General features: G+C 52.4%; 2 protein-coding genes across 10 annotated transcripts in view; one reads left to right on the top strand and one right to left on the bottom strand.

Moving 5' to 3' along the window:
* CCDC33 (coiled-coil domain containing 33) overlaps positions 1–21,951 on the bottom strand; it is a 24,829-nt gene extending 2,878 nt beyond the window's left edge. The window contains 9 exon segments of the mRNA XM_044932939.2: positions 962–1,048; positions 2,001–2,017; positions 2,020–2,095; positions 2,477–2,643; positions 3,636–3,726; positions 3,822–3,953; positions 4,149–4,237; positions 4,482–4,647; positions 21,748–21,951. Coding sequence (XP_044788874.2) covers positions 962–1,048; positions 2,001–2,017; positions 2,020–2,095; positions 2,477–2,643; positions 3,636–3,726; positions 3,822–3,953; positions 4,149–4,237; positions 4,482–4,647; positions 21,748–21,816 — 894 coding nt within the window. The 5' untranslated portion in view covers positions 21,817–21,951.
* Positions 13,043–26,031, top strand: LOC102415182. Of its 9 annotated transcripts, XR_006546950.2 has the most exons (5): positions 13,661–13,889; positions 14,360–14,446; positions 20,523–20,703; positions 24,325–24,434; positions 24,847–24,925. XR_006546950.2 is itself a non-coding variant. In XM_044932935.2 (4 exons), the coding sequence occupies exons 1-4, from the start codon at positions 13,546–13,548 to the stop codon at positions 25,193–25,195; spliced, it is 672 nt and encodes a 223-aa protein (XP_044788870.2). In that variant the 5' UTR covers positions 13,043–13,545; the 3' UTR covers positions 25,196–26,031. The 9 variants fall into 9 exon arrangements, 5 of the variants coding, with proteins under 5 accessions (XP_044788870.2, XP_044788868.2, XP_044788873.2 ...); XM_044932935.2 differs by lacking the exons at positions 13,661–13,889; positions 24,325–24,434 and adding an exon at positions 13,043–13,648 and having other exon boundaries at positions 20,571–20,703; positions 24,847–26,031; XM_044932933.2 differs by lacking the exons at positions 13,661–13,889; positions 24,325–24,434 and adding an exon at positions 13,048–13,648 and having other exon boundaries at positions 24,847–26,031.

Here is a 26,031-nt window from a genome sequence, read left to right as displayed (position 1 = left end):
AGCCCAGGCCTACTCTAACAGGCAGCCTTGACCCTGGTCACAAAGGGAACCCTGACTTTCTTCGCACACTGAGCTCTGACACTCCTCACACAGGAAGTCCAAACCCTAGACCAAAACTGATTACTGAGACACCCGTGTCATCCAGCAGTTGAGAATCTACTTCGCAACGCAGGGGACACAGGCGTGCTAAGCTCCCACATGCCTCGGGGCAGCTAAGCTCGCATGCCACAACTACTGAGCCCGTGCTCTCCACATCTAGGGTCTGTGCCCTGCAAGGAAAGATCCTGCACGACACATCGAGGACCCCGTGTGCTGCAACTAAGGCCCGAAGCAGCCGAATAATAAATAAATATTAAAAATAAAACCACCCATCACCAACCCTCGACACACACAGAGCCCCCACTCTGATCACACACGAAGCCTTGACCCTCCTCACATATCGAGCACTGACCCTAGTCACACATTGAGCCACGACCCTCCTCACAGAGGAAATCCCCACCCTGATCACCCCCCAGGGACCCAATCCCCCTCAAACACTGGACCCCAATCCTGATCACACAGGGAGCCTGACCCTAGTCACACACCAGGCCCTGGTCACAAAATGGAGCCCCCAATCCTGGTCACAAATGGACCCCTGACCCTGGATGCAGACTGAGTCCTGATTCTACACATACACACTGAGCCCAAATGTAGTTAAGAAGGGAGTCCTGATACTCTAAATACAGGGAGCCCCAGTCCTGGTCATGAATTGAGTCCTGACCCTCCTCACACATACAGTCCTGATCCTTTTCAAACACAGAGTCCCGACTCTGGTCACAAATGGACCCAAACCCTCCTCAAACTTGGAGCCTTGACCCTCCTCACACACGGAGCCCCCAACCCTCCTGAAATATAGAGGCGGAGCCGGGTCTCTGACTGAGTGGAGGCTCCCTGGCCTGTGTGGCCCCTTCACCTCACCTACCTGGCTTTCCAGGGACAAGATCCGGCTCTGAGCTCGTTCCAGCTTGGCCAGGAGGTTAAACTTGTCTGAATTACTGGCAAGGAGATCCTGTGGGCAAAGCAGAAATTCGCACATGGTCCCCATGAGGGGCTGTAGCTGTGTGAGCTCTGGAGGCCAGGTGACACTGAGGGAGAAATCAGCCAGGTCCAAGCTCCAAGTTCAGCTCCCAGTGCAGAGCCCCAGTTGTTCAGTCGCTCAGTCGTGTCCGGCTCTTTGCAGAACCTCAGACTCAGGGCCAAAGCCCCTGTCCAGGGTTTCACACTTGGCATGTGCCTGATTCACAGCTGTTCTCCCTACATATTTCGAGTGTATGAAATTTTTGTATATCAATTAAAAATGTAAAAATATACCAGGGAGGGCTTCTCTGGTGGCTCAGGGGTGAAGAACCTACCTGCCAGTGCAAGGTACACGAGTTTGACCCCTGATCTGGAAAGACCCCACATGCTGCGAAAGCAACTAGGCCCATGCACCACAACTATTGAGCCTGTGCTCTTAGCCTGGGAGCCGCAACTACTGAGCCCACGTGCCTGGAGCCCGTGCTCTGCAGCAAGAGAAACCACTGTGGTGAGAAGCCCATGCACCACAGCGAAGAGTAGCCGTTGCTTACTGCAGCTGGAGAAAGCCCCCACACAGCAATGAAGACCCAGCACAGTCATAAATAAATGAATAAATCTTTTTTAAGAAAAGATGTATTAATACTAGGGAGCACTAGGTTAGTGCACAGAAGGGAATCTTGAGCTGGGGAGGGGGGGTCTTTCTGTAAAGTAAAGGATCTGTTTGTAAAGTGAGGGTTCCCCGTCTTCCGCTCTTTACCTGGATGTCCACGCATCGAGGGTGCTTTCAAACAGAACTCACCTCCTGTGAATCCTGGGATGAAGAGAAAAACTTTGCTGTGCCCAGCCCACCTGGCTTGAAATTCCAAATGTTTGGTCTCTGGGTTTGCATAAAGCAGGGACGCCTGTAACAGCCTCAGAAGGAGAGAGGGGCCAGGGACACCCACCTGTGCGGGCAGGGTGCCCTGGAGTGGCCCGGGGCTTCTGTCTCTTGCAGGCTCTCTGCCAGGTCTCCTCTTGCTCCCAACTCCCCAGGGTCCACCTGGGATCAGGGAAAGGGTTCTCCAAGGCTGTACCAACCCCAGGAAATGCTCCAGGATGGAGTTCTGAGAGCCCTGTGTGGAGCCCCACTGCAGGCCAGCAAGTGGCAAATGGGCTCAGGGGTCAGCTAGGGGCTTGCTTGCTCTCCCAGGTACTAGATGAGGGTAAGGGTGAAGCTTTCAAACTCGTGAGTGTTCTCCAGGGGAAAAAAGCCAAGGCCCGAGAGCTAGAGACTCTCCAGAGATTCCAGGCACACTGAAGACACTGGGAAACCTAGCTCCTGGTCTGGGGCTTCACCTTGGATTGTGTGGTGAATGGTTTCTGGGCACCTGGTGACCTGGGTAGGCAGGCCCAGGACCACGCTTGTGCTGGTGGGTCTTACCGGCAGGGCCTGCGACTGCAGAATGATGGGGGCCGACTCGTGGCAGTTCTTATCCAGCTCTGCCCGCAGTCTCGAGTTTTCCGTGAGCAGCACTGAGTAGACGTCAACAGGCAGATTCTCACCCGTAGGACCCAGGGGAAGGCCAGAGGCTGAGAGCGTGGGGAAGGCTGTGAATGTGGCCATGGATGTGCATGAGATAGGCTTTCCTGCCTCTGTGTGCCTGGTCCAATCTGCCTCAGTGTTTTCCTTCTTTCTGCTCGTCCTCTGCTCCCCAGCCTGCTATGGCTCCCTACTGCCAGTGAGATCAGGTCCACATGCCTCCTGAGGCCATAGTTCTAGGCTCTTTAGAATCTGACCTGGGTGATCTCCCTAATCACTGCCCTGCCCTTTGTCCTGGGTCTGTTTCAGCTCCTCATCTCTATCTTTCCTCCTTTTTCTGCTTCTGGCATCCTTACTCCCTGGGCCAGGGCCTGGCTGTTTCCTTGCCCGAGATTGCCTTCTCATCTCTCATGCGAACCTCAGCGTTCCTGAAAGGCGGGCCCAACTTTCATTGTTTGTTAAAGGCCTTCAAAATACGCCCCCACTGACACCCCCATGCAGTGAAGGCTGTCACAGGGCTGGGCTTATGGGGGTCCCCAGTGAGGTGGCACAGAAATCCTCTGCTTGGGCTGACCTGATCCCGTGTGACCTGGTTCTCTTTTGCTCATCAGAGCTGCCTCGGATGGGCAGTTCTGGATGGCTTTGGTTAACACTGATGGAGAAAGTAAATCATGGACTTAACCAAAATATTTTTTTTTCTGTTTATTTTGTAGAAGCAGACTCTTTGAAGATGTAGGGAGATGAGCATATAATTTGAGGGAACTGCTGCCTGGGAAAGCCCCACTTTGCAGGTAGCCCATTTCTGTTCACTTGAGTCTCAGAGCTGCTTCTGGAAGGTCAGATCCTCTTTCTAGCATGGTGCACATGCTGTGTCCCCTCCCTTGTGTTCTGAGGGGCTCCCTGGCAGGAGAAGAGAGTTCAGGGGCCTCTGGAAGTGCTGAGTGTCTGAATGAATGGGGAACTAGCACCCTCTGTGCAGTTTGAAGGTGCTGCTGAAACTGAGAGGCTCCAAGAAGGCAGGGCCTGCAGGGGCGGGACGACAGCCGGGGAGCAGACTCACGCATGCTGGGCTTTCCCTGCGGCTTGTCCTGCAGGTGCTTGCTCCTCTTGCGCAGCTTGTCCTCCAGCACTTGCTCCATCTTCTCGATCACCTGGAGGGTGGAGCACAAGGGCTGGGCTGGCCCGGGGGCACCACACCTTCCCCTCAGTGGCCGGATCCAGGCAGCCTGGCCCTTCTGCTACCTGCCTTCTCCTGGTGCCTCACGGTCTCCTCCAGCGCCTTCATCTTCTGCAGCTTGTCCTGGTAGTGCTTCAGCAGCGCAGCCTGTGGCTGCTGAGCCTGGTGTAGGAGGAGCAGCTCCTTTTCTCGATCATTCTTCTGATGGTGGTGGGGGGGGTGCAGAGAGAGGGGAGAAGGGGGAACAGGGGTGCCCTTGGCCCTGAGGGTCCACCCCAGCTCCCTCTGCTCAGTCCACCACTTCCCTGGCCCCCTGTCCCCTATGTCCCTCTCCCTTCTACTTGCAGATACTCCCTCCCAAGTGCCCTTCCCCCTGCCCTCTGAGCCCTGGCTTACTAGAGTCAGTTCATTCTGCAAACGCTGCACCTTGTCCCTCAGCTTCTTCATGTCCAGCTCACTCAGCAGCAGTTTCTGCTTCATGGATGCTAGTGGTGGTGGAGGAGCTGGCTCAGGGAGGAGGCACCTCCCAATTCAAATTGGAATACTTGAGGCGGGTGCGGGTGGGGAGGGCAGATGTCTCTCAGTCCTGGGGCTTGAGACAGGACTGGACTCTCAATTTCCTTCCCCAGAGAGGCCCCAGGCTCCTATTGATTAGCCTATGTCCCGCAGCAAGCACACCTGGGAGAGGCCCCCACCTCCCTGTTCCCTCGGTGGCCTGCACGCCCTCACCCAGGTTCTGGGCCTTGTCGGGGCTGGCTGACTCCTCTTCTACCTCCTTCTGGGCCAGCTGGCTTCTCAGCATGCGGTTCTCTGCCTCCAGGATGCTGGTCTGTTTCCGCAGTGACAGGATGTCCTCTGCCATCTTCTGCATGGCCCGCCGGTAGTTGTTCATCTCCTGTGGACCCCGGAGCTCAGAGCTGAACCCCCAGCCCCGTGTGGCTGCCACCCAACATTGATATTCACACTTAGAGGTCAGTAGGTCACTCCCGAGGCCAAAGAACAGAGAGAATCCCAAGCTGTGCCCTCAAGTCTTAGCAACTCCTTGGAGGGGTGGTCATGACAGAGTCTTCACCCCTCCTGGTCAGTGAGAACAGGTCTGTAAATGTGCTCTTCTGGGGGTTACATCTTTTCCTGAGATGCCTTCTAGGGGGGACCCAGGCCTCAGACACCATTGAGGAAGCCCCTGAGCGATGGAGACTTGAAAAGCTCCGGGCCAGCTCTCCAGGGCCTGGCTAAATCAGGGCCATTCTCACCTTCTCCCTTCTCCTTTCTTCCTTCTCTAATCCCTCTTCTTCCTTGAGTCACTGAGAACCTAGGGAAGAATCTTTCTGAAATCTCCCTGAAGGCTCCTTGGGAGCTGCCCCTGGACACCAGCCTCCCAACCAGCCCAGGGGTCTTGAAGGGACCCAAGGTAAGCCTGGGAGACCCAGATAAGGACTCAGGGTCAGTGCTGGGATCCAGCTATAGGATCCAGGGTATGAGGTGGGGCCAGGATGCCAGGCTCTGTCATTAGGTTAGGAGTAACAGCAATACTTGGAGAAGGCAATGGCAACCCACTCCAGTACTCTTGCCTGGAAAATCCCATGGCCGGAGGAGCCTGGTGGGTTTCTGTCTATGGGGTCGCACAGAGTCGGACATGACTGAAGCAACTTAGCAGCAGCAGCAGCAACAGCAATACTAATATCTGGTGTTCACTGAGCATTTCCCATGTTCTAGGTCAGGCCCACCTCCTTCGTTTAGCCTGTGAGGATGGGTTCTATTATCATCCTCATTTTATTGATGATGAAAACAAGGACCAGAGAGGTAAGTAGCCTGCTTAGTCACAAAACTAATGAGTGGCAGGGTCAGGGTCTGAAATCCAGGCCTGCTGGCCCTTGAATCCTTGTTCTTAAGCACTGTGCAATCCTGTCACGATGCCCCATGTAGGGAAACTTCACAATATTTTGAGAAGTGATGAAAACAGGTTACTACAAAGAATTATGATTTCAACTTGGGAAAAAAATTCATGATTACCCTTGTGTGTACATAGGAGAATTCATAGGTTATATTTACATTATTTGTTTTATAATCAGAAATTCTCTGTTATTTACAAACACTTTTGTGAAGGTAGTTTCTTAAATATAAATAGTACAAGAAAATAGAAAAGAGAGACTCAAAACGTGAAGCCAGAAAGGTCCGTGGAGGGGGAGGAGGTAGGAGCTAGGTTGGGGGTGGAGCAGGAGGAGGGAAGCAAGGCCAGGGGGAGCTTGTGGCCTGTGGCCTTCCTGAGACTGTGCAGGCCTTGCAGGCGGGGGGTGGGGGCTCCAGCCAGAAAGGGGCTCCCAAGTCCTCAGGAAGCAGAGCTCAGTCCCCAACTCCCACCTGGGCCCCATGCTGACTGGGGATATGGCCTGGCTCCCAGTCACTGCCTCCAACCTGTTGCATGGTGGGCTGCTGGCTTCTCGGGGCGGGGTTTCCAGACAGCAGGGGCTCATCAGATACCACTTGTCACCTGCTGCTGTCTAGCCTTCTGGCTAGACTGCCTCTGAATGGTGCCAGTGCTGGGCCCATCTCCCTAGCACCTGCCCCAGTCAAGTTTCAGGTCTTGGCTCCTGTAGATCTGCCCATCTGGTGCCGTCAGACAGCTACGTTAACTAGGACACTCAGCCCAGAGACTGCACCCTCACAGGGCTTTGTGGTCGGGCCCCAGGCAGAAGCCCAGCTTGGCTACTGACTCACTGAGTGAGCTTGGATGAGCCCCTTCATCTTTCTGAGCCTCAGATTCCTCTGGCAGGAGGAGCATGGAGTTGCTGCAAGCTCAGAGGTCAGGGGCCCTGCCTCAAGCAGGCAGGGCTTGGAGGCAGCAGTTCCCATCCCACCCCATCTCTGTTCTAGTACCAGCTTTAGTTAACAGGTCAGACCCCTTCCTCTTCGTCCTTGCTACCTTCAGCCTGGGTTCCTTTGCTCCCTCCTCTGCTGTGCTCTACATCTTTAATGTATAGCAGCCCTTTGATGGACAGGGGTTTGGGAGTCTCAGTAGGCCGTCAAGAGGAATCACATGATATTTTTGAAAAAGAAAATTCATCTCTCCTTTCCCTCCCTAGCCTAGTTCAGGCTCTTCTCATGTCTTCTCTGAACAATTACAGCAGTATCCAAGTGGGTTTCCTTGATTTAGAATTATCTTTTAGAGAAAACACAACTTGTCCAAGAGAACAAGTTCAAGGATGCTCCACACACTGCAGTTTGTGATTTTATTCTAGGAAATGCTCAGTCTCTGGATACAGGCGGTACTTACAAGGAATGACCTAGATTCAATTATTCTGAGGCAGAGATGTCCACACTGTATTTTTAAGTGGAAAAAAAAAAGTAAGAATGTGGCAAATTAATATGATCACATCCACAACTGGTATGTGTATGTGTGAATGCACGTGTGTACATGTGTGCATGAGTGCATACATACAGATGTATAGTAACAGTAGTAACTGCTCAGTTTGGGAAGGAAAAGGAACACTTGCTTAATCTCTGCATTTTTCTAAGAATTTACTCATGTTATTCATCTAATTAAAAATAATTTAAACCAAAATACATTGAGGGCTATACCATATTCACAGATTGAAAGACGAAATGTTTAAAGAGTTAGTTCTTCCTTACACTGATTCACAGATTCAATGTATTGTCAGTTAAGATCATAACCGTCTTGTATATGTGGAGAAATAGATAAACTTGTTCTATGAGAAATGAACAAGTATCGCCAAAATACTTTTGAAGAGAAACAGGTGGGAAGACTTGCTGTATCAGCTGTCAAGATTTATGATAAAGCTACAGTAATTAAGCGGAGAAGGCAATGGCACCCCACTCCAGTACTCTTGCCTGGAAAATCCCATGGACAGAGGAGCCTGGTAGGCTGCAGTCCATGGGGTCGCTAAGAGTCAGATAGGACTGAGCGACTTCACTTTCACTTTTCACTTTCATGCATTGGAGAAGGAAATGGCAACCCACTCCAGTGTTCTTGCCTGGAGAATCCCAGGGACGGGAGAGCCTGGTGGGCTGCCGTCTCGGGTTGCACAGAGTCGGACACGACTGAAGCGACTTAGCAGTAGCAGTACAGTAATTAAGACAGGGTAATATAACCGCAAAGTTTGATAAGCAGGCCAAAGCATGAGAGAGCCCTAATACAGATCCACACATATATGGACTCTTAACACATGATGGTGTTACAGGGTGGTAGGGAAAGGATAGTCATTTTTAAAAAAGGTGCTGCATCAATTGATATCTGTCTGGAGAAAAGGGAAACTTGACTCTTATTACATACCATAATTAAAAATAAATCCAGCTGGACTGTAGATCTAAGTGTAAAAGGTAAAACAATAAAGCCTCCAGGAGACAAGGATAGGAATATCTTTATGAACTTGGGATAGCGAAAGGTTTTTCAAAACAGGACAGCTCAAACAAGGGGGAGATTTCCCTGGTGGTCCAGTGGTTGAGATGCGGGCCTTCATTCACCACTGTGGCCCCAGGTTTAATACCTGGTCGGGGAACTAAGATCCTACAAGTCACACAGTGTGGCAAAAAAACAAAACAAAACCCAAAACACACCAAAAACAACCAAACCAAAATATGCCAAAAAAGCACAAATCAGGATGGAAAAGATTGATAAATTTGTACATTTAAATTAAGATATTTTATTCATATAAAGACATCATTAACAGGGTGAAATGGGCAAGGAAAGTGGGAGAAGATACTTGCAACAAACACAACCAAAGATGAACTCATATTCAGATATGAAAGCAACTCCCAGGCTTCTCTGGTGGTTCGGTGGTAAAGAGTCCACCTGCCAATGCAGGAGACACAGGTTTGATCCCTAGTCCAGGAAGATCCCACATGCTGCAGAGCAACTAAGCCCGAGGGCCTCAACTATTGAGCCTGAGCCCTGGATCCCGGGAACCACAACTACTGAAACCCAAGCGCCCTACAGCCCACGCTCCACAACAAGAGAAACCACCGCAGTGAGAAACCCACGGACCACAACTAGAGTTGTCCCTGCTGGAAGCAACTAGAGAAAACTGCACAGCCACGAGGACCCAGCATAGCCAATGAATACATAAGACATAAATAAATAAAATTATAAAAACAACTCCCACAAATCAATAAGAGAAGGTCAGACTATGCAATAGAATAATGGACAAGAGATTGGAACTGACCCTCAACAAAATAAGCCAATAAGCATCTGAATCGGTGGCCACCCTCTTTAATCCTTTAAACTCAAAAAGATTCTGCTATACGCCGCCACATTGACTAAAACAAAAACAAAGCAACCCTGACCACATCAAATGTTGGTGATGATGTAGCACAAGTAGAACTTTTAGTCTCTGCTGGGGGAACACGAAGTGCCCCCATCCTTTCACAGATCTGTTCGGAAACTGGATCTTATTGAAGTTGAATGCCTGCATAGCCTATGATCTGGCAATTATACTCCTGAGTATATACCCCTCAAAAAATGCACATGTGAATGCATCAAGAAGCTGGTGTAAGAACATTACTAGTAGTATTATTTGTAATAATCTTAAACTGGAAATAACACAAGTACCCATCACAGTAGAATGGTGGGAGAGTCATATGGTAAGATGCTACACAGCAATACAAATGAATGAATGACGATCATGGACAACCACATGGAGGAATCTCTCAAACTAATTGTGAGCAAAAGAAGAAAGACACAAAGTACCTACTCTACAATTCCATATAGATTTTCTCTAAAAGCAAGTAAACTTCAGCGAGTTAGAAATCAGGGTATTAGATCCCCTTGGGAAGGTAGAGAGATGACGAGGGCAGGAGGGAGCTTCTGGGGTGCTGGCAGTACTCTTCTTGACCTGTAGGGCCTGTAGGGGGTTACATGTGTGTGTTCACCTTGCGATGATTCATCCCTTGAATACATTTATGTTTTGCATATTTGTTTGAATGGGTGTTGTACTTCACATTAAAAAGTTAAAAATGTTTAATGAATTAAAAAAGAAATGAAATCCTGGTTCAACTTTGGTTAAATACAGGAAGCCTCCACATTGCCACCCCTTTGGAGATCATCCTGGTTCTCAGCAATAGTGGGTTCCTTTCCAGCCCTGAGCTTTGGATGCTCCTTGTGGGCCCTGGTTCTGGGCCCTGATCGAGCCTCTCCACCCTGTGAGGCTTACCCAGTCCTGTCCGGGAGAAATGGCCAGATCTGCTCTACCTCCCTGGCAGGGCCCTCTGAGAGCAAGCAGGCCACACGCTGACCCTTGCTGAGGGCCTAAATGATGCCTCAGAACATCCTATGAGACTCAGATTAATTCACGTCTCCCATCGCCTGCAAATGTGAAGCGAGCCTTTGCACCCAGACCCTGCTAAAACCTGTGCTCTTTGCACCTACTGGATTGAGGCAGGTTGGGGCTTCACCCAGAGGGAAGAACACTGGGATCCTGCCTTGACAGTAGCTGAATCTGTCTCCAGAAATTGAGGGGCACTGATGGGGGTGGTGGCCAACACAGGCACCAGTGTCCATATGATGTCCCAAGGTCCCAGGATACCTTCTGTCCCTGATGCCAAGGCTGCCTGGGGTGGAGATGGAAGAAGGGCATCCCCAGCCTGCTTCTCAGGGAGCCAGAAGTGCCCAGGTCTCCCTGTGTTGGGACAGGTGGGCATGCGGCCTGCCTAGCACAGTGAGAAAACTGCTGGCCTGATCCCATTGCTGCTTCACCAGCTTCTCCTTCAGTGGGTCCTGCTCAAGGTAGGGGTGAAGCGAGAGAGGCCCTGGGCAGGGAAGAACCTGCTGGATGCTGGGGTCCGGGTACCTTAGTCTATGTGTGTGCAGGTGGGGAGGGCTGAGGTCATCACGGCTGTGGTTCAGAATGAGCGCCTGAGGTTTGGAGCAGCTTTCTTCCCGCCCTGCTTCAACTTAGAGGCAAAGTCTAAGGCTTGGGATTCAAGGCCTCTTATAAGCCACCCCCTTATGCCCATCAACCCCACCCTTCCCCTCCAGCACTCTTATCTCCCCCTTCACATCTCTACTCAGGCTGAACTATTAATATCTGCAGAGAACCTCTCCCCCATTTGCACTACCTAATCTTTGATCTTTTATAGTCCACTCAGTAATTTGTAGTCTAAGGGACTGCAAGGAGATCAAACCATTCAGTCCTAAAGAAAATCAATCCGGAATGTTCATTGGAAGGACTGATGCTGAAGCTGAAGCTCTAATACTTTAGCCACCTGATGCAAAGAACTGATTTATTGGAAAAGACCCTGATACTGGGAAAGATTGACAGCAGAAGGGGACGACAGAGGATTAGATGGTTGGATGGCATCACCGACTCGATGGACATGGGTTCAAAGCTCCGGGAGATGGTGAAGGACAGGGAAGCCTGGTGTGCTGCAATCCATGGGGTCGAAAAGAGTTGGACATGACTGAGCGAATGAACAACAACAACAGTAATTTGTAATTGCATGAGGACTGCTAGTGTGTGGTCTCCTGAGTGTGCATGTGTGTGCACCTGTGCACGTGTGCGTGGAGGGAGTCCTGGGGAAGGGGCTGTGGCCCCGGCCTACTCCACGGGTCTAATCAGCTCCTCTTCTTATTGGGCTCACCCTTTCTAATGCCCTATTACCTCTCACTCAGGAGTTTTGGGGGTGAACAAAGCTCTATTCTTAACACCCCTCCTTGACAAAGAAAGAGAGATGAGGTCCAGAGGAAGGGAAAAAAAGAAATGGAGGACAGTGTGGCTTCTGCTGAAGTGGGGGGAGCCTTACATCAGCCACATGGTGGATGGGTTCTTGGGTGCTCCATCCCTCGGAGGTTAGCCCTACTGAGCTTCCACAGGCCCCGCCACCACCCCTAGCCAAATCTCCCCTGGATGGGTGGAGAGGGACATGGCCCTGGATCACCTGCCCTCAGGCTCTACTCTTGCCGGCTCCCTCTGTCCCAGGGGACCCAGAGGGGCGGCAACCTCCCTTCCTCTCCAACTCCACTCACCCCCACAGCTGAGCCCTGCTTCTAGACAGCAGCCCTGACCTCTCCCCACAGACTGGGCTGGGCTCCCGGCTCAGGGCCACGTTCTGCGTCACAGTGCAGCCTTGAGAAAACCCAGGACACCACGACCCAGATTCCTGTGGTGCGCCGGCCCCCCACTTGCCCCCTCCCCCTCCAGCTCCCAGGCTGCTCTGCTGTGGGGGTCGTGGGCGGGACGTCAGCCTCACTCCTATCTCTCTGGGCCTGCACATGCTCTAGTGACAAGGACTCTACCTGTGCCTGACCCTGAGTGCCCACTGTATCCCCCTTACCCACTGGGACCCCGGCTCCCTGAGCAGCTGAGGTGAGAAGCACCAGGTGGCCCTGGGTTCATAACTCCCCTGCTACAGGGTGTTGGTGGCCTTTGCTGCATGCACCTCCTCTCTGGCTTTGGAAGGGTAGTAACTATGCTCTGAGCCTCAGTGTCCTCATTTGTGGAATGGGAAAATAGTCTCATCTCAAGCGGTGGCTGTGGAGTCAGGAAGTGTGATGAGGGCCTGTCTGGCTCTGGTATATAGGCTGCCTGCAGACACCACTTCCCATCTTTGTTTTTTTGGCCACCTTGGCTTGTGGGATCTCAGTTCCCTGACCAGGGATTGAACCTGGGCCACAGCAGTGAAAGCCTGGGATCCTAACCACTAGGCCACTAGGGAACTCCCTCTACCTCCCATCTTTGTACCACTTTTGATAACCTACAAACTCGATACAAAGTAGAAATCACCTTACACATATAAAGAGGGGGTGAGACAATGTGGAATTATTGGACATAGATTAAAAAAAAGTATCTGTGTGATAGCCCTGAGTACCAAGTCCAGAAGGTATGATTATCAGACTGCTCCCATTTTACAGAAGCTGAGGCCCAGCATCCACCTCAGCCTCCCTCACCTTTAATAAAGGAGGAGGGACGGTGGTGATCTTTCACAAAAGCCTGAAGAGGGCAATGCTTGCCCCTCTCCCCCACAAAGAACTTTCTTACGGTGGAATCAGAGGCACTTCAGCCACTTGTGGATGTTCAAATATCCCTGTGGCCACAACCAACTATGTTGACCAAAGTGAAAGTGAAAGTCGCTCAGTTGTGTCTGACTCTTTGTGACCCCATGGACTATATAGTCCATGGAATTCTCCCGGCCAGAATACTGGAGTTGGTAGCCTATCCCTTCTCCGGCGAGTCTTCCTGACCCAGGAATCAAACTGGGGTCTCCTACATTGCAGGCAGATTCTTTAACAACTGAGCTATCAGGGAAGCTCTTATACCTTCACTGTTCAGATGGGGAAACGGAGGCTAGAAGGCGGTAGTGTGCCCAAGGTCACAGAAACTCAGTTATAAAGCCTTGACTGGAAGCAGCTCAGTAAACACCCAGTCAACCAGTACTTGCTGTGTGCCACATGTGAGCTATGCTGGGGCCTCAGAGCCCAGAGGAGTTCAGGCTGTTCCAGGCCGTGGTGGGCTTCCCCCTACACTGAGGAGGTGGCAGGAAGTGCCTGTGACAGAGGGAAACTCAGAGGAGGTTCTTAACCCAGCCTCAGGGCAGGGTGGGGCAGGAAGGCTTCTTGGAGGAAGTGATCATCTGAGTTGACTCTTGGGAATGAGCTCTCTGGAGGTGGAGAGAGGGCTCTCTGGGCAAAGGAGCGTACACTGCTCAGTCGATCAGTCATGCCTGACTCTTTGGAACCCCATGGACTGTAGCCTGCCAGGCTTTTCTGTCCACTGGATTCTCTACGCAAGAATACTGGAGTGGTTGCCCTTTCCTCTTCCAGGGGATCTTCCCGACCCTGGAGATGCAGAGTCTCCTGCATCTCTTGCATTGGCAGATGGGTTCTTTACCATTGAGCCACCTGGGGAGCCCCTGGGCAGAGGAGGCGCTGTGGCAAAGACAAGGAGGTGAGATTAGGAACAAAGCAGATGAGAGCAGGGTGCGGGGAGGAGAAATAGGGGTTCAGCTGGAGAGGTAGTCGGGCAGACAGAAGATGGCCTTGAAGGCCAGTCTCAGGGCCTCAGACTCCGTTCTGAAGGCCATGGAAGGGCCTAAGCTGTGGGGCAGGGGGTGCCTGTGGCAAGACCTCTGAGGATGCTGAGCCCAGAAGACAAATCAGGAGAATGAAGGCTGAGAACAGCGAGTCAGGTGAACTCGTTGGGACCTGTATCAGGGGGAGGCAGTGGGTCTTCAGGGCAGGAGGTGCGTGCATGGAGTACGGAGGCTGAGGAGTTGGCCTGAGGTGTGGCCCAGGCTGGGTGGGAGGGACCTGCGTGGCCTCCAGGTGAAGGTGGTCACAAGCAGCTGATGGTGGTAAGCTAAAGAATCTCAGCTGGAGATAAAGGGGTGGGAAGACAGCCTCCCAGGTGTGATGGAAACCTCGAAGGGAGGAGATTTTCCAGAGTCAGAGGAAGTGTAGGGTGGGGAGAGGGGTTCAAGGACAAAGGAAAAGGGTGGTGGTGGGACAGCCTTCCAATTCAGGGAAATTGCCAGAGGGGTGGGAGGAAAAGGGGTGGGTGCAGCTCTGGTCAAGGCCACAGAGCTTAAGAAAGGAGGGGAGATAGCCTTCTGCTTTGGACAATGGCACATGCAGTAATATAGACCAACTTTCCCTGTAGATAAGCTGCAAAGCTGGATACAAAGTAGAAATTGCCTTCTGAAACATATAAAGGACTGGTGTGACGGTGAGGAATTAATGGACACAGGTAAGAGAGGAGGTTGGGGTGGGGTGAGGAACCCATACAGTAGAATACTTTACAACAATGTAGAAGAGGACCCACAGCACCCAGCAACCATACAGATGCCTCTCACACATAAAGCTGAGCAAATGAACCGTACACAAAATAAAACACACATGGCGTGACGCTCTTTATAGAAAGTTAAAAGCGGGGACTATTAGGTCATAGTGATTAGGGAGGTGTTGATAGTATAAAGAGATAAAGCAAATGGGACTTCTCTGGTGGTCCCATGGCTGACTGACCTCCCAGTGCAGGGGCTTGGGTTTGATCCCTGATCAGGGAACTAGATCTCATGTGCGGCCAACTAAAAATCCTCATTTTCCAGAAAACCCCCTCTCCATCCCTAGGTCTCTTTTCCACCCTGTATCCTCAGCTAAGGATGCCACATGCCACAACTAAGACCCAGCGCAGCCAAATAAATACATAAAAAAAGAAGAAGAAGAAGCAGAGTATAAGACATGAGCGGGTCCAGGGGTCATGTCGAGGAGATGAGCAGCACCAGGGACTTGGGGTGCTGGTGATGTTCCATTTCTAGACCTGAGTGCTGGTTTCATGGATGTTTACTTTAAGACAATTTGGTTGTGTTTAATTTTTCTGTTCAGCACAATTGTCTCCATAGGGGTTGTAGTTCACAATTTAAAAGGGTTTTGATAAAAGGTGAGGTTTACTAGCTTTCCAATCTGCAGAGGAAGCCTCTAGGCGTGACCTCAAGGAAATGGCCCCTGGTGACCTTGGCCAGCACTCTGAGTGCCAGGAGGAGGGTGTGTGGGAGGAGGACAGGATGAGAGAGAAAGGACAGAGGTATCTGGGGATACCAGGTGGAAGAGAGACCTGGGGATGGAGAGAGGGTTTTCTGGAGGATGAGGAGACATGCAGGGAGAGGTGTTTAGGGGTCATGGATTGGAGCAGAGAGATTGAGGGCATTGGCGGGGGCTTCATGCTCCAAGGGGAAGGAAGAATCCTGGGGTGTCTGGATCAAAGGTGGCATGGGTGACAGGGCTCTGCAGGGGGTGGAGTGGGTGCAGAAGGTGGGTGGGGAGGCCCAGCCAGGGGGGTGGGTTTGCAGGGTTGGCATGCACCCTTCCAACTTTGCCCTTCCTTGGGGAACCACCCAATATCTGGGTCTCCAGGCCTCAGGGATCCCTGACTGGCAGGCTACCTGCAGTGTGGTCTGCCTTTGCAGCCAGCAGAGGGCACTCGCCTTCCACAGATGCTCTGACTTCGGCCTGCAGAGGGAAGCATGGCCTGACTGGGCCCTGTGCTCTTGGGGAGCATGTCTAGGGGTGCTGTCCAGCCCCAGGCACACATGTTCTTCCTCCAAGCAGTCCAGCCTGCCATCTCACACCTCCTGCCCCAGAACTCTTTATCTAGGAGACTCTGCTGAGAACTACCCATGGAGGCCAGAGAGGTGTAGTAATTTACCCGAGCTCACACAGCAAATCCTGATCCTCAGCTGGGACTTCTGTCCTGAGCCAGCCCCAGGGAAAATGATGGGGTTGAGTAGGGAGAGATGGGACTTGGGACAAGAGCCATTTCAAAGCACTGAAGCGACCCTGATGGAAGTAACACATACATAGCTGACCACTGTGCCAAATGAACAGTTGAGAGGGACTAAGATGCAGTTTAAAAAGTGTACACCACCCCCTCATGCACACACACTAAAGCCTAAATCTTTACAAGTTCTCATCTACCCAGGAAGATACACAAAGCCCAGGTTGACCTGTAGGGGTCACTGAGCCTCATGACCGCAGTTCCCCTTTGTTGAACGTGTTACCGGCCAGGCCCTTTATATACTTTTTCTCTGACCTGAGCAATGAGTCTGCGAGGGAGGCATTTTCAGACCCAATTTGCTGAAGAGGAAGCTGAGGCCCAGAGTGGGAGGAGCTGAGTGATGTGTTCAAGGTTGCCCCGCTCACAGAGGCAGAGCTGCAGTTCTACCTGGGTCGCTCTGGGCATTGTTGAGGGAGGCTGCTGTGGAGCCCAGGAAGCCAAGCCTGGGGCAGGGTTACTGAGCTGCTGTCTCCAAGGGGACAGGATGAACTGCCACCCTGCCCTTGACCTTCTCCATTCTCCAAGGACTGGGGCTAACGCCTAGGCAACGTGTCTGCCTGGGGGTGGGTGTGTGCACATTCCCTTCAAGCAAGGTAAGTTTTTGGAGCCCTTAGAAGCTGCTTTTTTGAGTCAGAGACAGAAAGATTCATTCCTACCCACACATCCCCTTACCCTGGTCTGGCCAGGCCTTGGTGTTTCTGGACTTCTACACAAGCAAGGAGGGCCCATTTCTATTCCCTCATAATCCCTCTGCATGTGTGTGTGTGTGTGTGTGTGTGTGTGTGTGTTCAGTTGTGTCTGACTCTTCACGACCCCGTGGACTGTATCTTTCCAGGTTCCTCTGCCCATGGGATTCTACAGGCCAGAATACTGGAGTGGGTTGTCATTTCCTCCTCCAGCAGACCTCCCCAACCCAGGGATCAAACCCATGTCTCTTGTATCTCTTGTATTGGCGGGCAGGTTTTTTACCATTAGGACCACTGGGAAGGCCCCGGCCCCTGAGAAACCAGCTAAGAATGTAGGTATATCCACCCTCTCCTCAGGGATTCCCTCTGCCCAGAGGGGCACAAGGACAGGCAGCTTCCTCCACTGCTCCTGGATGACTGGTCTGATCTCTGGAGCAGGCAGGCCTCATGGTTCTCTGCTTCTCTTACGTTTGGTCTTTCTTTGTGCTGCCTCAATACACAGCCTACCTCTCTGATCAATGAAAGAGGGCTAAAAAGGCTGTGTTCCTCCTCTTATTGAATCTAATCTCCCTCCGCATATAACTGGCTGAACCTCAGAGACTTTGCAGAATGGCACATGGCAAAGTTCTGGGACTTCTCAGGCCAGGTCATCAGAATCTTCATAGCGTCCACCCTTCTTCCTGGAAGCCTTGCTGTTCCCCCAGAGAAGGTCCACTACCCTGAGGTGGCCACGCTGTGAGGAAGCCCAAACTAAGCGTGTGGGAGAGAGATGCCTGCCTGGCCCCAGCCTCCCTGGCCTGGGAAGTCATGGCGGCTGGGAACCCACATATCATGGATCGAGACCAGGCCTCCCTGTTGTGCCTTGGCCTAGCTCCTGACCCGCAAAACTGAGAATGATAAAAGAAGACATTACTGCTTTAAATTCGGGATGCTTATTATGCAGCAAGAGGTAACTGGAACCTTCTCCCTGGCCTCTGGAGCCCTCCAACGGCTCCACGTGCCTGCATAATAAACTTCCAACTCAATTTCAGGGCCATCTGTCACAGCACAACTATATCACCTGGCCACCAAGTTCACGGGCCAGCCTTCCTGGGCTCCTCCCTGTCTCTGAAATCTTACTGCTCTGTCTAGAAGCCATCCTTGACCTCCACCCCCACTCTAGCTTGGCACTCCTTATCCCACCAGTCTTCGCTTAGCTCCTGGAAAGTGTTAGTTGTTGGGTCACGTCCGACTTTTTGTGACACCACAGTCTGTCCATGGGATTTCCCAGGCAAGAATACTAGAGTGGGTTCCCATTCCCTTCTCCAGGGGCTCTTCCCAATCCAGGGATCGAACCTGGGTCTCTGGCACTGCAGGCAGATTCTTTACATTGTGAGCTACCAAGGAAGCCCTTAGCTTGTGGAAGATCCTGACTTATGGAAGGACCACTCCTCCTCTCCACAACCTCTGGTTGCCATTGTGAGTTGGGGAAGTAGGGTCAGGAAGACCCCCAGCCCCGGACTGGTGGCCAAGGACCCTGCCAGATTTGTCATCATTTGATGGGCAGAGCTCCCATAGGTCCCCTCAGGATGTCTGAGAGGTCACTCTTGGCTAATCTGTAGCTTTAAGGGGAAATTAACCACATCTCTTTAAAATGGAAACACTCAGTTTGTACCGATTGGTGTGGTTTCTGTAGTTCCTGAGATTGGAAGTCTGAGCAAGAGCTCAGTTCAGGGGAGCTGTCTCAGGGAGGCAGGGGAGAGGACAGAGGTTGTGCCTGACCACAGCAGTCAACAGCAATTCCGAGACACTGGACCTGATCTGTGTGATTATTTATAGTGTTTTTGTGGTCTTGAACTTTTGCATATGAATCAAAAGTTTTTTCTACCATGAGCATAAGCCTATGAAGAACTTCAAAATTAACCCAATTGTTGGGTTTATGGTCAATTACCAATATGATCAGTACTTCTTGGTGGATTTTTCCTCTTTGAGGCTCTAACTGGATAGCCCTTAGGAAATTTATTCTAGAAGAAAGAAGTTGTAGTTCTGTCTGAGTCACTATTGATCTTACTAGATGGAACCCACTTGGCCAATCAATCATACTGGCTCTAAGCAAGATCTTTAAATTTACTCAGGCTCAATCAGAGAAATGACCTAAATTTCAATCAAAGAATATAACTTCTCGATTATTAGGAGGGACCCCCCCTTCAGTTATGGGATGGATTTATACAGCTTACATCAGGCTATTATGGCTTAAATTGAAGGGACCCTCCTCCCTTATGTCAGGGACAGTTAAATCATACTAAGGATAATCAGCCTAATAACACTAGGAAATTGGGGCTGGGTGCCTTACGAACAGGGCCAATACATCATTGCCCTTAAAGATAGAGATGGATACTAAACAGATTGGGTCAGCTGCCCAGGGATGTGCTGGGCAGCATCTAATGGAAGTTCTTGGCTTAAATTCTTACTTATGACCTTATAAAGCCTACTAGTTACATTGGAGGAGGAAATGGCAACCTACTCAAGTATTCTTGCCTGAAGAATTCCACGGCCAGAGGAGCCTGGTGGGCTACAGCCCACGAGGCCTCAAAGAGTCAGACACAACTGAGCAACTAACACTCACTCACATATTATTATATTCTGCCTATTTTACAAGATTATTATTTCTTGTATTCTCCAATGTGTGACAGCTACTGATAAAAATGAAGGCTGGGTGACTTGAAATGACTGACCAGATAAATAGTTCTGCATAAGATCAATGATTGCAATAGTGTAATTGCAGATACGGGAAGAAGCAAAAGAGGGAATCTTCTCCTAGACCATAACAGATTAGACATGTCCAGAGACTTTGGGCTGCGTTTAACAGGGTCTAGTCCAGTAATAGTCCACTGAGGGACCTAGCAATGGAATCCCTGCCCAACTCAGCAACAAGCATTTCTACTAAAAATTGGTCATGCAGCACCTCCCAAACCTTGGTTGAATTGATATTTTCCCTCATCCAGTTCCATGTATAGTATACCCTGAAAGAAATTCAGGGCAAAAATCAGGAACGAGGCACTCTGTGCTCTGGGGAAAACGGCAGAATAAGCCTTCAGATAGTTAGGTATATTTTCAGGAGAAAATTGTATGAATCCAGAATTTTGCATCTTCCCCTACTTAGAAAAGCACTAAAACCATTAACTGAGATATCTGTTCCTCGTAACTAAGAGCAGCCTTCTACCGAGATGTGTGCTTCATGGCTGAACCCCTTTCTCCACAGTCACATATGTGCTTGCGGACCTCCCCCACTACCTCTCTGAAGGAGTTCCATCAGAGCTACGAGAGAGGCTGTCTCCTGAGCTATTGTCCTAAGACCCTAGATAAAACTGAACTCACAGATCTCAGGTTGTGCAATTTTTTTTTTCCAGTTGGTGCCTCCACCTGACACCTCCATACCTCAGATGTCAGCTGAGCCTCCCAAACACAAGCAAATCTGTGCAAATTGCAGTTTAAAACAGGTTCCCTGAGGGGGAGGCAGTTGCCTCTTTGTTCAGCCCAAGGTTACAGCAATGAAACAAAAGGAGTGAAATTTCCTTTCCTCTGTTCTTTCTTTTCCTTCCAGCGGCAGCAGAGATGGCGCCTGGAAAGCTTTTGTGTTCAGCACACTGAAGCTTTGAGGGGTGGTGGCAAGGCCTTGGTTGCTGACCCCAAGCGCTGCCTAAGTGGCCCCTGCCGAGCCAGGCTGGCTAATTGAGCAGGGCCTGGACAATGGAGGATGGGTAGGGCTGGCTTAGGGGAGGGGCTTCCTGGAGGATGTTTTCTCCCATTCCCATTTCCCTTCCCAGGCCTCCCTCCGGACCTTCAAGGCTCCACTCTGTACCCTCTTCCTCCAGGAAGATCTCCTGGGCCACCTCCATTACACCTCCTCAAGTTTGGAGATCAGAGACCTGCCTCTCCTACACTCAGCTTGCGGTTGGTCTTTGACCTCAGCCCAGGGAAGTCGAGGGCCAGGCACTCATGGCATTGGTGAGCAGACAGATCCCTGCCCTGGCTTTACAGGTTCTGCTTACTCTCCCATAATGGACCCCTTCCCCTGTGCTCATGTTCTGCCAGCCTCCTCCCTAGTTAGAGCTTTGCTGTCCCTGAGTGCTCCACGTCGGGTGTGAGGAGAGCCCTGGTTGGAGTCCACAATCTTGGGTTTTAATCTAGCCTCTGCTCAAATCAGTTGTGTGACCCTAAGCAAGGCCCTGACCTGCTCCAGGTCTCCTGATCTGCCGGCTAGAGATATGCTCCCTCATGGGCCTGCTCTGGGTTCTTGCCACGAAGAAAGAACAAAGGCTTTGGCTCCTGGAGTCTGAATGAGAAAGGTATCCCCATCCCAGGCAAGGCAGGCCCCTTGGCCTAAGGCTGATTCCCCTCCTTTTGGGTGACCCCACCTGCCTCTGATGCTGGGTAAGACGGAAGGCAAAAGGAGAAGGGGGCAGCAGAGGACAAGAAGGTTGAATGGCATCACTGATTCAATGGGCATGAATTTGAGCAAATTCCAGGAGATAGTGAAAGACAGGGGAGGCTGGCGTGCTGCAGTCCATAGGGTTGCAAAGAGTCTGACATGACTTAATGACTAAATAATCTGCTTTGCTCTTCACCCTCACTGGCCCTTATGAGCTCTGGCCCTATCAACAAGACCTCCTGGCCTGACTTCCCCAGGCTAGCCCAGCCCCAGTCACTTTCTAGGATATAGGGCTGGACCTCCAAGAGACCAGAGCCAAGCCCCATGTTAGCAGGATGCAGTGGTCACTGTAAGAGGTGTTCCCAGAAGTCGTTCTCTCTTCCCTTTCTGGGTTCCCAGGTGTGGGCTCGGGTAGCTTGGGCTGGGCCTGGAAGCCCCACAGAGGTTCCAATGACCACAGGCATCCAGTGGCCAGTGGCTGCGGGCCTGATCTTCTAGTCCTCCCTCTACCTTGCTCTGGGAATACCTTTATTGGTTGCCAGGCAACACACCCCAACACACCTGGCTGCTAGGTGAGCCAACCCATCCTCCCAGAACCAGCGGTATGGGGGCAGACTTACAGAGTGGCTGTCCAGGAGGCCTGGGGCAGCCTGGGGGACTGGAGGGGCTGGAGACTCTGGTTCCCCCATCTTTCCTGTTAGCAGTTCTGCTCCCCAGGATGGGCCCCCGGAGACCGTTGCTACAACAAGTGCCTGCCTGGTGACTGAGCCCTGCCCTGCGCTGGAAGCAGGCAGGCCCAGGGGACCACTCCCACTTTGTTCCAGGGTGAGGGCCAGGGTGAGGGCATCTGGGTGGGGTGGCTGGAATCAGGCTAGGATCATTCCTTAGCCAGGGAACTTCAAGGAGATGGCAGGACCTGGAAGGGCTGTGGGGCCAGGAGACCAGGAAACAGGCAAGACCCTGAAGGGCTCTGACCTTCCCCAACCCCAGTCTCAGTACCCCTGCCCTGACCTGCCCTCTATGTAGACCTCAGTCTCCCGTTAGTCTCGCCCTCCATCCCCACTGTCTCTGCCTTTTGGTTACCCCGCACCCTAGTCTTCCCCTCTCCTCTTCCCTTTAGCCTCCTCCTATTTCTAGCCCTCAGGCTCCCTTCTCTCTGGCCCTTGAACCCCCAGCAATCCTCTGCAGTGGTCCAGGCCGGGCTCACTTTTCTCCTGCAGCTGCACAGCGAGGCCTAGGGCCCCAACCCTACCCCCCGGGCCTTCCCATCTCCGCTGTCCTGATAGTCTGGACAAATTCCTTTCCTGTTAGTTCAGTGGAGACAACATGGGTGGATGTCTTTAAAAGGAACTCCCTGGGAAGCAAATGGAAAACAAACCCAAACAAGGCAGCCCACCACCTAGAAACGGCCTTGGTCTCTAAGGCAAAGCCATCTGCTCCAACTGCCCTTGGCCTGGGACTGCCGAGACACCCTCCTAGGGCTTGGAGTTGTCTGTCTGGCTTTGCCCCAGCTGAGCTGGGTCCAGCCTGTCTATCCCAGGCAAGCGTGGTCCCAAAGCCTCCTCTGATAGCCCCACCCCTCCATCTGCCCCTAGCAAGATGCCTACATGAAGCTGGGACTCCATATATATTTGTTCATCTGTTTAATAAATGAATGGAGAAATGACGGGGGTTTCTGGGGTTTCAGTGGGGGTTCAAGAAGACAGTCCAAGACAGACAGCTTGACCTGTTTCCAAAGCTCCAGCCTATCTAAGGCACCCCCACCCCTGACTTCTGGGTGCTAGCCCAGGGTTCTGTGTGGGTGGGGGCCCCTGTCAGTATTATAGGTGGGCTCTTACTCTTTTCCTTGGCAGGCCTCATTTCTCACTGAATTTACTCTGAGACCCTGTAGAATTCACTTGTTCCTCATGGGGTTTCTTCCTCTTTATGATATCATAAAGGCAGGAGTATGGAGCAGGATAAGCCCCACACAGCTCTGGGGCTCATACCTGAGCTGGCTGGGAGCCGTGGCAAGGCAGTGGGCTTTGTGTTTGCTCGGCACTGTGTTCGAGTCCCACCCTGGGCCTCGGATTCCTCCTCTGTGAGAAGGAGAGTGTGACCACACTCACCTCCCAGAGCTGCTGGGGGGCACGGGGTGGGGGGGTAGAGCTCTAAGCAGGGTGCCTGGGATGTGAGCAGCTCTGGAAATGTTATCTCCTCTGTGGGACCCCTGGGGGTTCTAACCCTTCTCTAAGGAAATGAGGCTTATGAGGGATTTGGCCACCCTCTCTGGGCAGCGCCAGCCTCTCAGATGGCATCCCAGATATGGGCCTAGACTTTCCTGATCCTGCCCCTCAGCCTCCCCGCAGGGGAAACGGGCTGCTGCCTTCTGCTGTGTCTCCCATCTCCACCCACCTCCATCCCAAGATCCTGGGGCAGAAGCCTGGGATACAGGCAAAGCCAGAGTAACACCCCCTCCCAGCCCGGCCTTCAGCTGCCCGCCCCCTCACTGAGAGGGGCCCTGGGCTCCCACGCCTGCCGCGCTGCCTATCGATTAAATCTGCTCCCATCCTCGGGCGTGCCATGAATTTTTCATCAAAGGCCTGTAGACTTTGGGAAACGCACAATTAGAAGCCCCATCAATAATGCACCATGCAGACGCATTGCTGAGCTCAGCCAGGCCCCAGACACGGCTGTCTTCCAGTCTGCTCTGGTGGGAGGCGGGAGTGGAGCCCTCGGGGGTCCATCACTGGACCCCGTAAATGTGGGATGCTGGGAGGTGGGAAGAAGCGGGACCCAAAGACTTGAGCCTGCCCCCCTGAAGCCTTGTCTCAGTCACTTCATCCCTAGAATGGGTGCTGAGGAGCCCCTTACTCCTTAAAGCATGGTGAGGGATGGCAGAGAGTTGCTAGGGGAATTCTAGGGTTCTTTGTGGGGCTGGGGGATGTTCTTCCTCTGTTGATCCAAGGAAAGCAGGGTAGGCACCAGGCTGGGGTGGGGAGGCAGTTGAGGGAAGAAGAGAGAAGCCTGGTGGCACTGAGGCAGGGGTTATTCACCCAACTCCATGGTCAAGATCCAGTGTGGCCCCAGCCCTGCCCTCTCCAGCCTCAAAGCCCAGTTCCCCTTCCACGAGCACTTCTGTGGCCCCAGAACCAAGGCTGGGGGAAGAACAGAGGCTCTGTTCTGTTCTCCTCTGAGCCTTTGCAGTTCTTCCACAGGCAAGATGGAGGCGCCTTCACCCTATCTCTGCAGATCCCTTCTTAAAGAGTCTCCCTCCTGACAAAGCCTTTCCACTCTCCTTGGCGAGAAGGGATGGCAGCTTCCTTTGGTGAGTTTCCAGAGCTTGAACCAGACCCGAGCGCTCATCATGGGCAGGCTGTGTTCTAAGTACTTTGTAGAGATGAATTTGATTTCACCCCGCTAGGAACCCAGTGAGGCAGCTGCCACTACATCTATTCTACAGAGCGGGGCAGTGCAGCAGGGACCTGTCCCAGTGGAGGAGATGGCTCCAGAGTCCACTCTCTTAACCACCTGCCCAGACTCTGGGGCTGGCTCTCCTGTCCTCAGTTGGCCTTCGGGTCCCCCGAGGCAGGGCTTATGCTCCCCACTTCCTTACTGACTAGGGCTGGGATATTGCCACTGCAGGGCCTAGGGCTCCCCTGCTCCCAGCTCAGGGGAACTTAGAACAGAGCCTGGAGGTCTCATAACACTCACCCTGACCTACTCCCCCCACCCTGCAGGCTCCAAGACTGGCTCCAACATTCTGAGGCTGTCCTGAGCGCTGCCCTTCCCTGCAATAAAGCACATCAACACACGGAAGAGGAGACTGGGACTGAGGTGGTTTGTCCCATGGTTTCTGGAACGTTGCCGTATTTCTTTGGGCCCTGCCAAGCTATGGGCCTCTGCTTCAGCCTGGAAGGGGGCTTGTGGGCACCCCGGGCTCTGTGTCCCTGGACATGGGCTGTGTGGGGCCTCAGACACCAGCACCTGGAGGCCTGGCATATGCCAAGGGGGTGTGGGTCTCCATTTCTAAAAGCCTCTCCTGGCAGAAATGCCACTGTGGGTCTGAAATACACATGGAAGCCGTGAATCACACATCCCTCCCCTTCTGCCACCCAGGCAAATCCCTGCTCCAGGTGCCCAGGCAGGATAAGCCTGGAGCTGTGGCAGGGGACTCACTATGACTCTAACACCAACATCTACACAGGGTTCTTGTGCTGGGCCTGGACCTGGGTTGGGCTGGGGGAGGGGGGTGGGAAGCTGGGTAGAGCCCCCTCCTTGGGTGCCTCCCTGGTGGGGCAATGCACTGGGCCCTGATGAATCCATAGCCCCTTCTGAGGCCTCCAGGGTTCTATTAGCAGGCAGCCCAGGGAGAAGGCAGGGCATAGCCCCCTATCTGTGGGGGAGGCTTGAGTACCTCTCTTCTCCAACCTGGGATAAGGACACTAGGGTCTATCTATTCAACACACACTGCCCAGCAGCCCTGTTTGACCAGGCCCGTACTGTGCACCAGGGACACACATGTGACCAAGGCTTGGGGCTTGTACTGTCCCCGGGGAGCCTGTAGTGGCTGTGGCAGCAAGCAGAGTGTGATATGATACACAGGATGGTCAGCGCATAAGTGGGGGAGCCCCTTAGCCAGCCCTTCCTCACCCCAGGATGCATGCAGGCAGAAGAATAAAGGGAGGGTATCCCGGAGCTGAAACGAGTTTTGAAGGGTGAGTAGGAGTGTGTCAGGTGAGAAGGGAGTGAGGAAGGGGTGGGTTCCTGCAGAGGGAGCCACAGGAGCAAAGGAGGGAAGGTGAGAAGCAGCCTGGCACACTGGCCGAAGGGCAGACAGTCCGGATGTGTGCTGAGGAGGGGTGGTGAGAGATGAGGCTGGTGTGACTGCAGGGCCCAGTCATGGGGACTTTAATGCCAGGCTG

The sequence above is a fragment of the Bubalus bubalis genome, chromosome 20 (assembly GCF_019923935.1).
Source record: "Bubalus bubalis isolate 160015118507 breed Murrah chromosome 20, NDDB_SH_1, whole genome shotgun sequence".
NCBI classification, from domain to species: Eukaryota; Metazoa; Chordata; class Mammalia; order Artiodactyla; family Bovidae; genus Bubalus; species Bubalus bubalis.
This window is presented reverse-complemented; position numbering and strand designations above follow the sequence as displayed.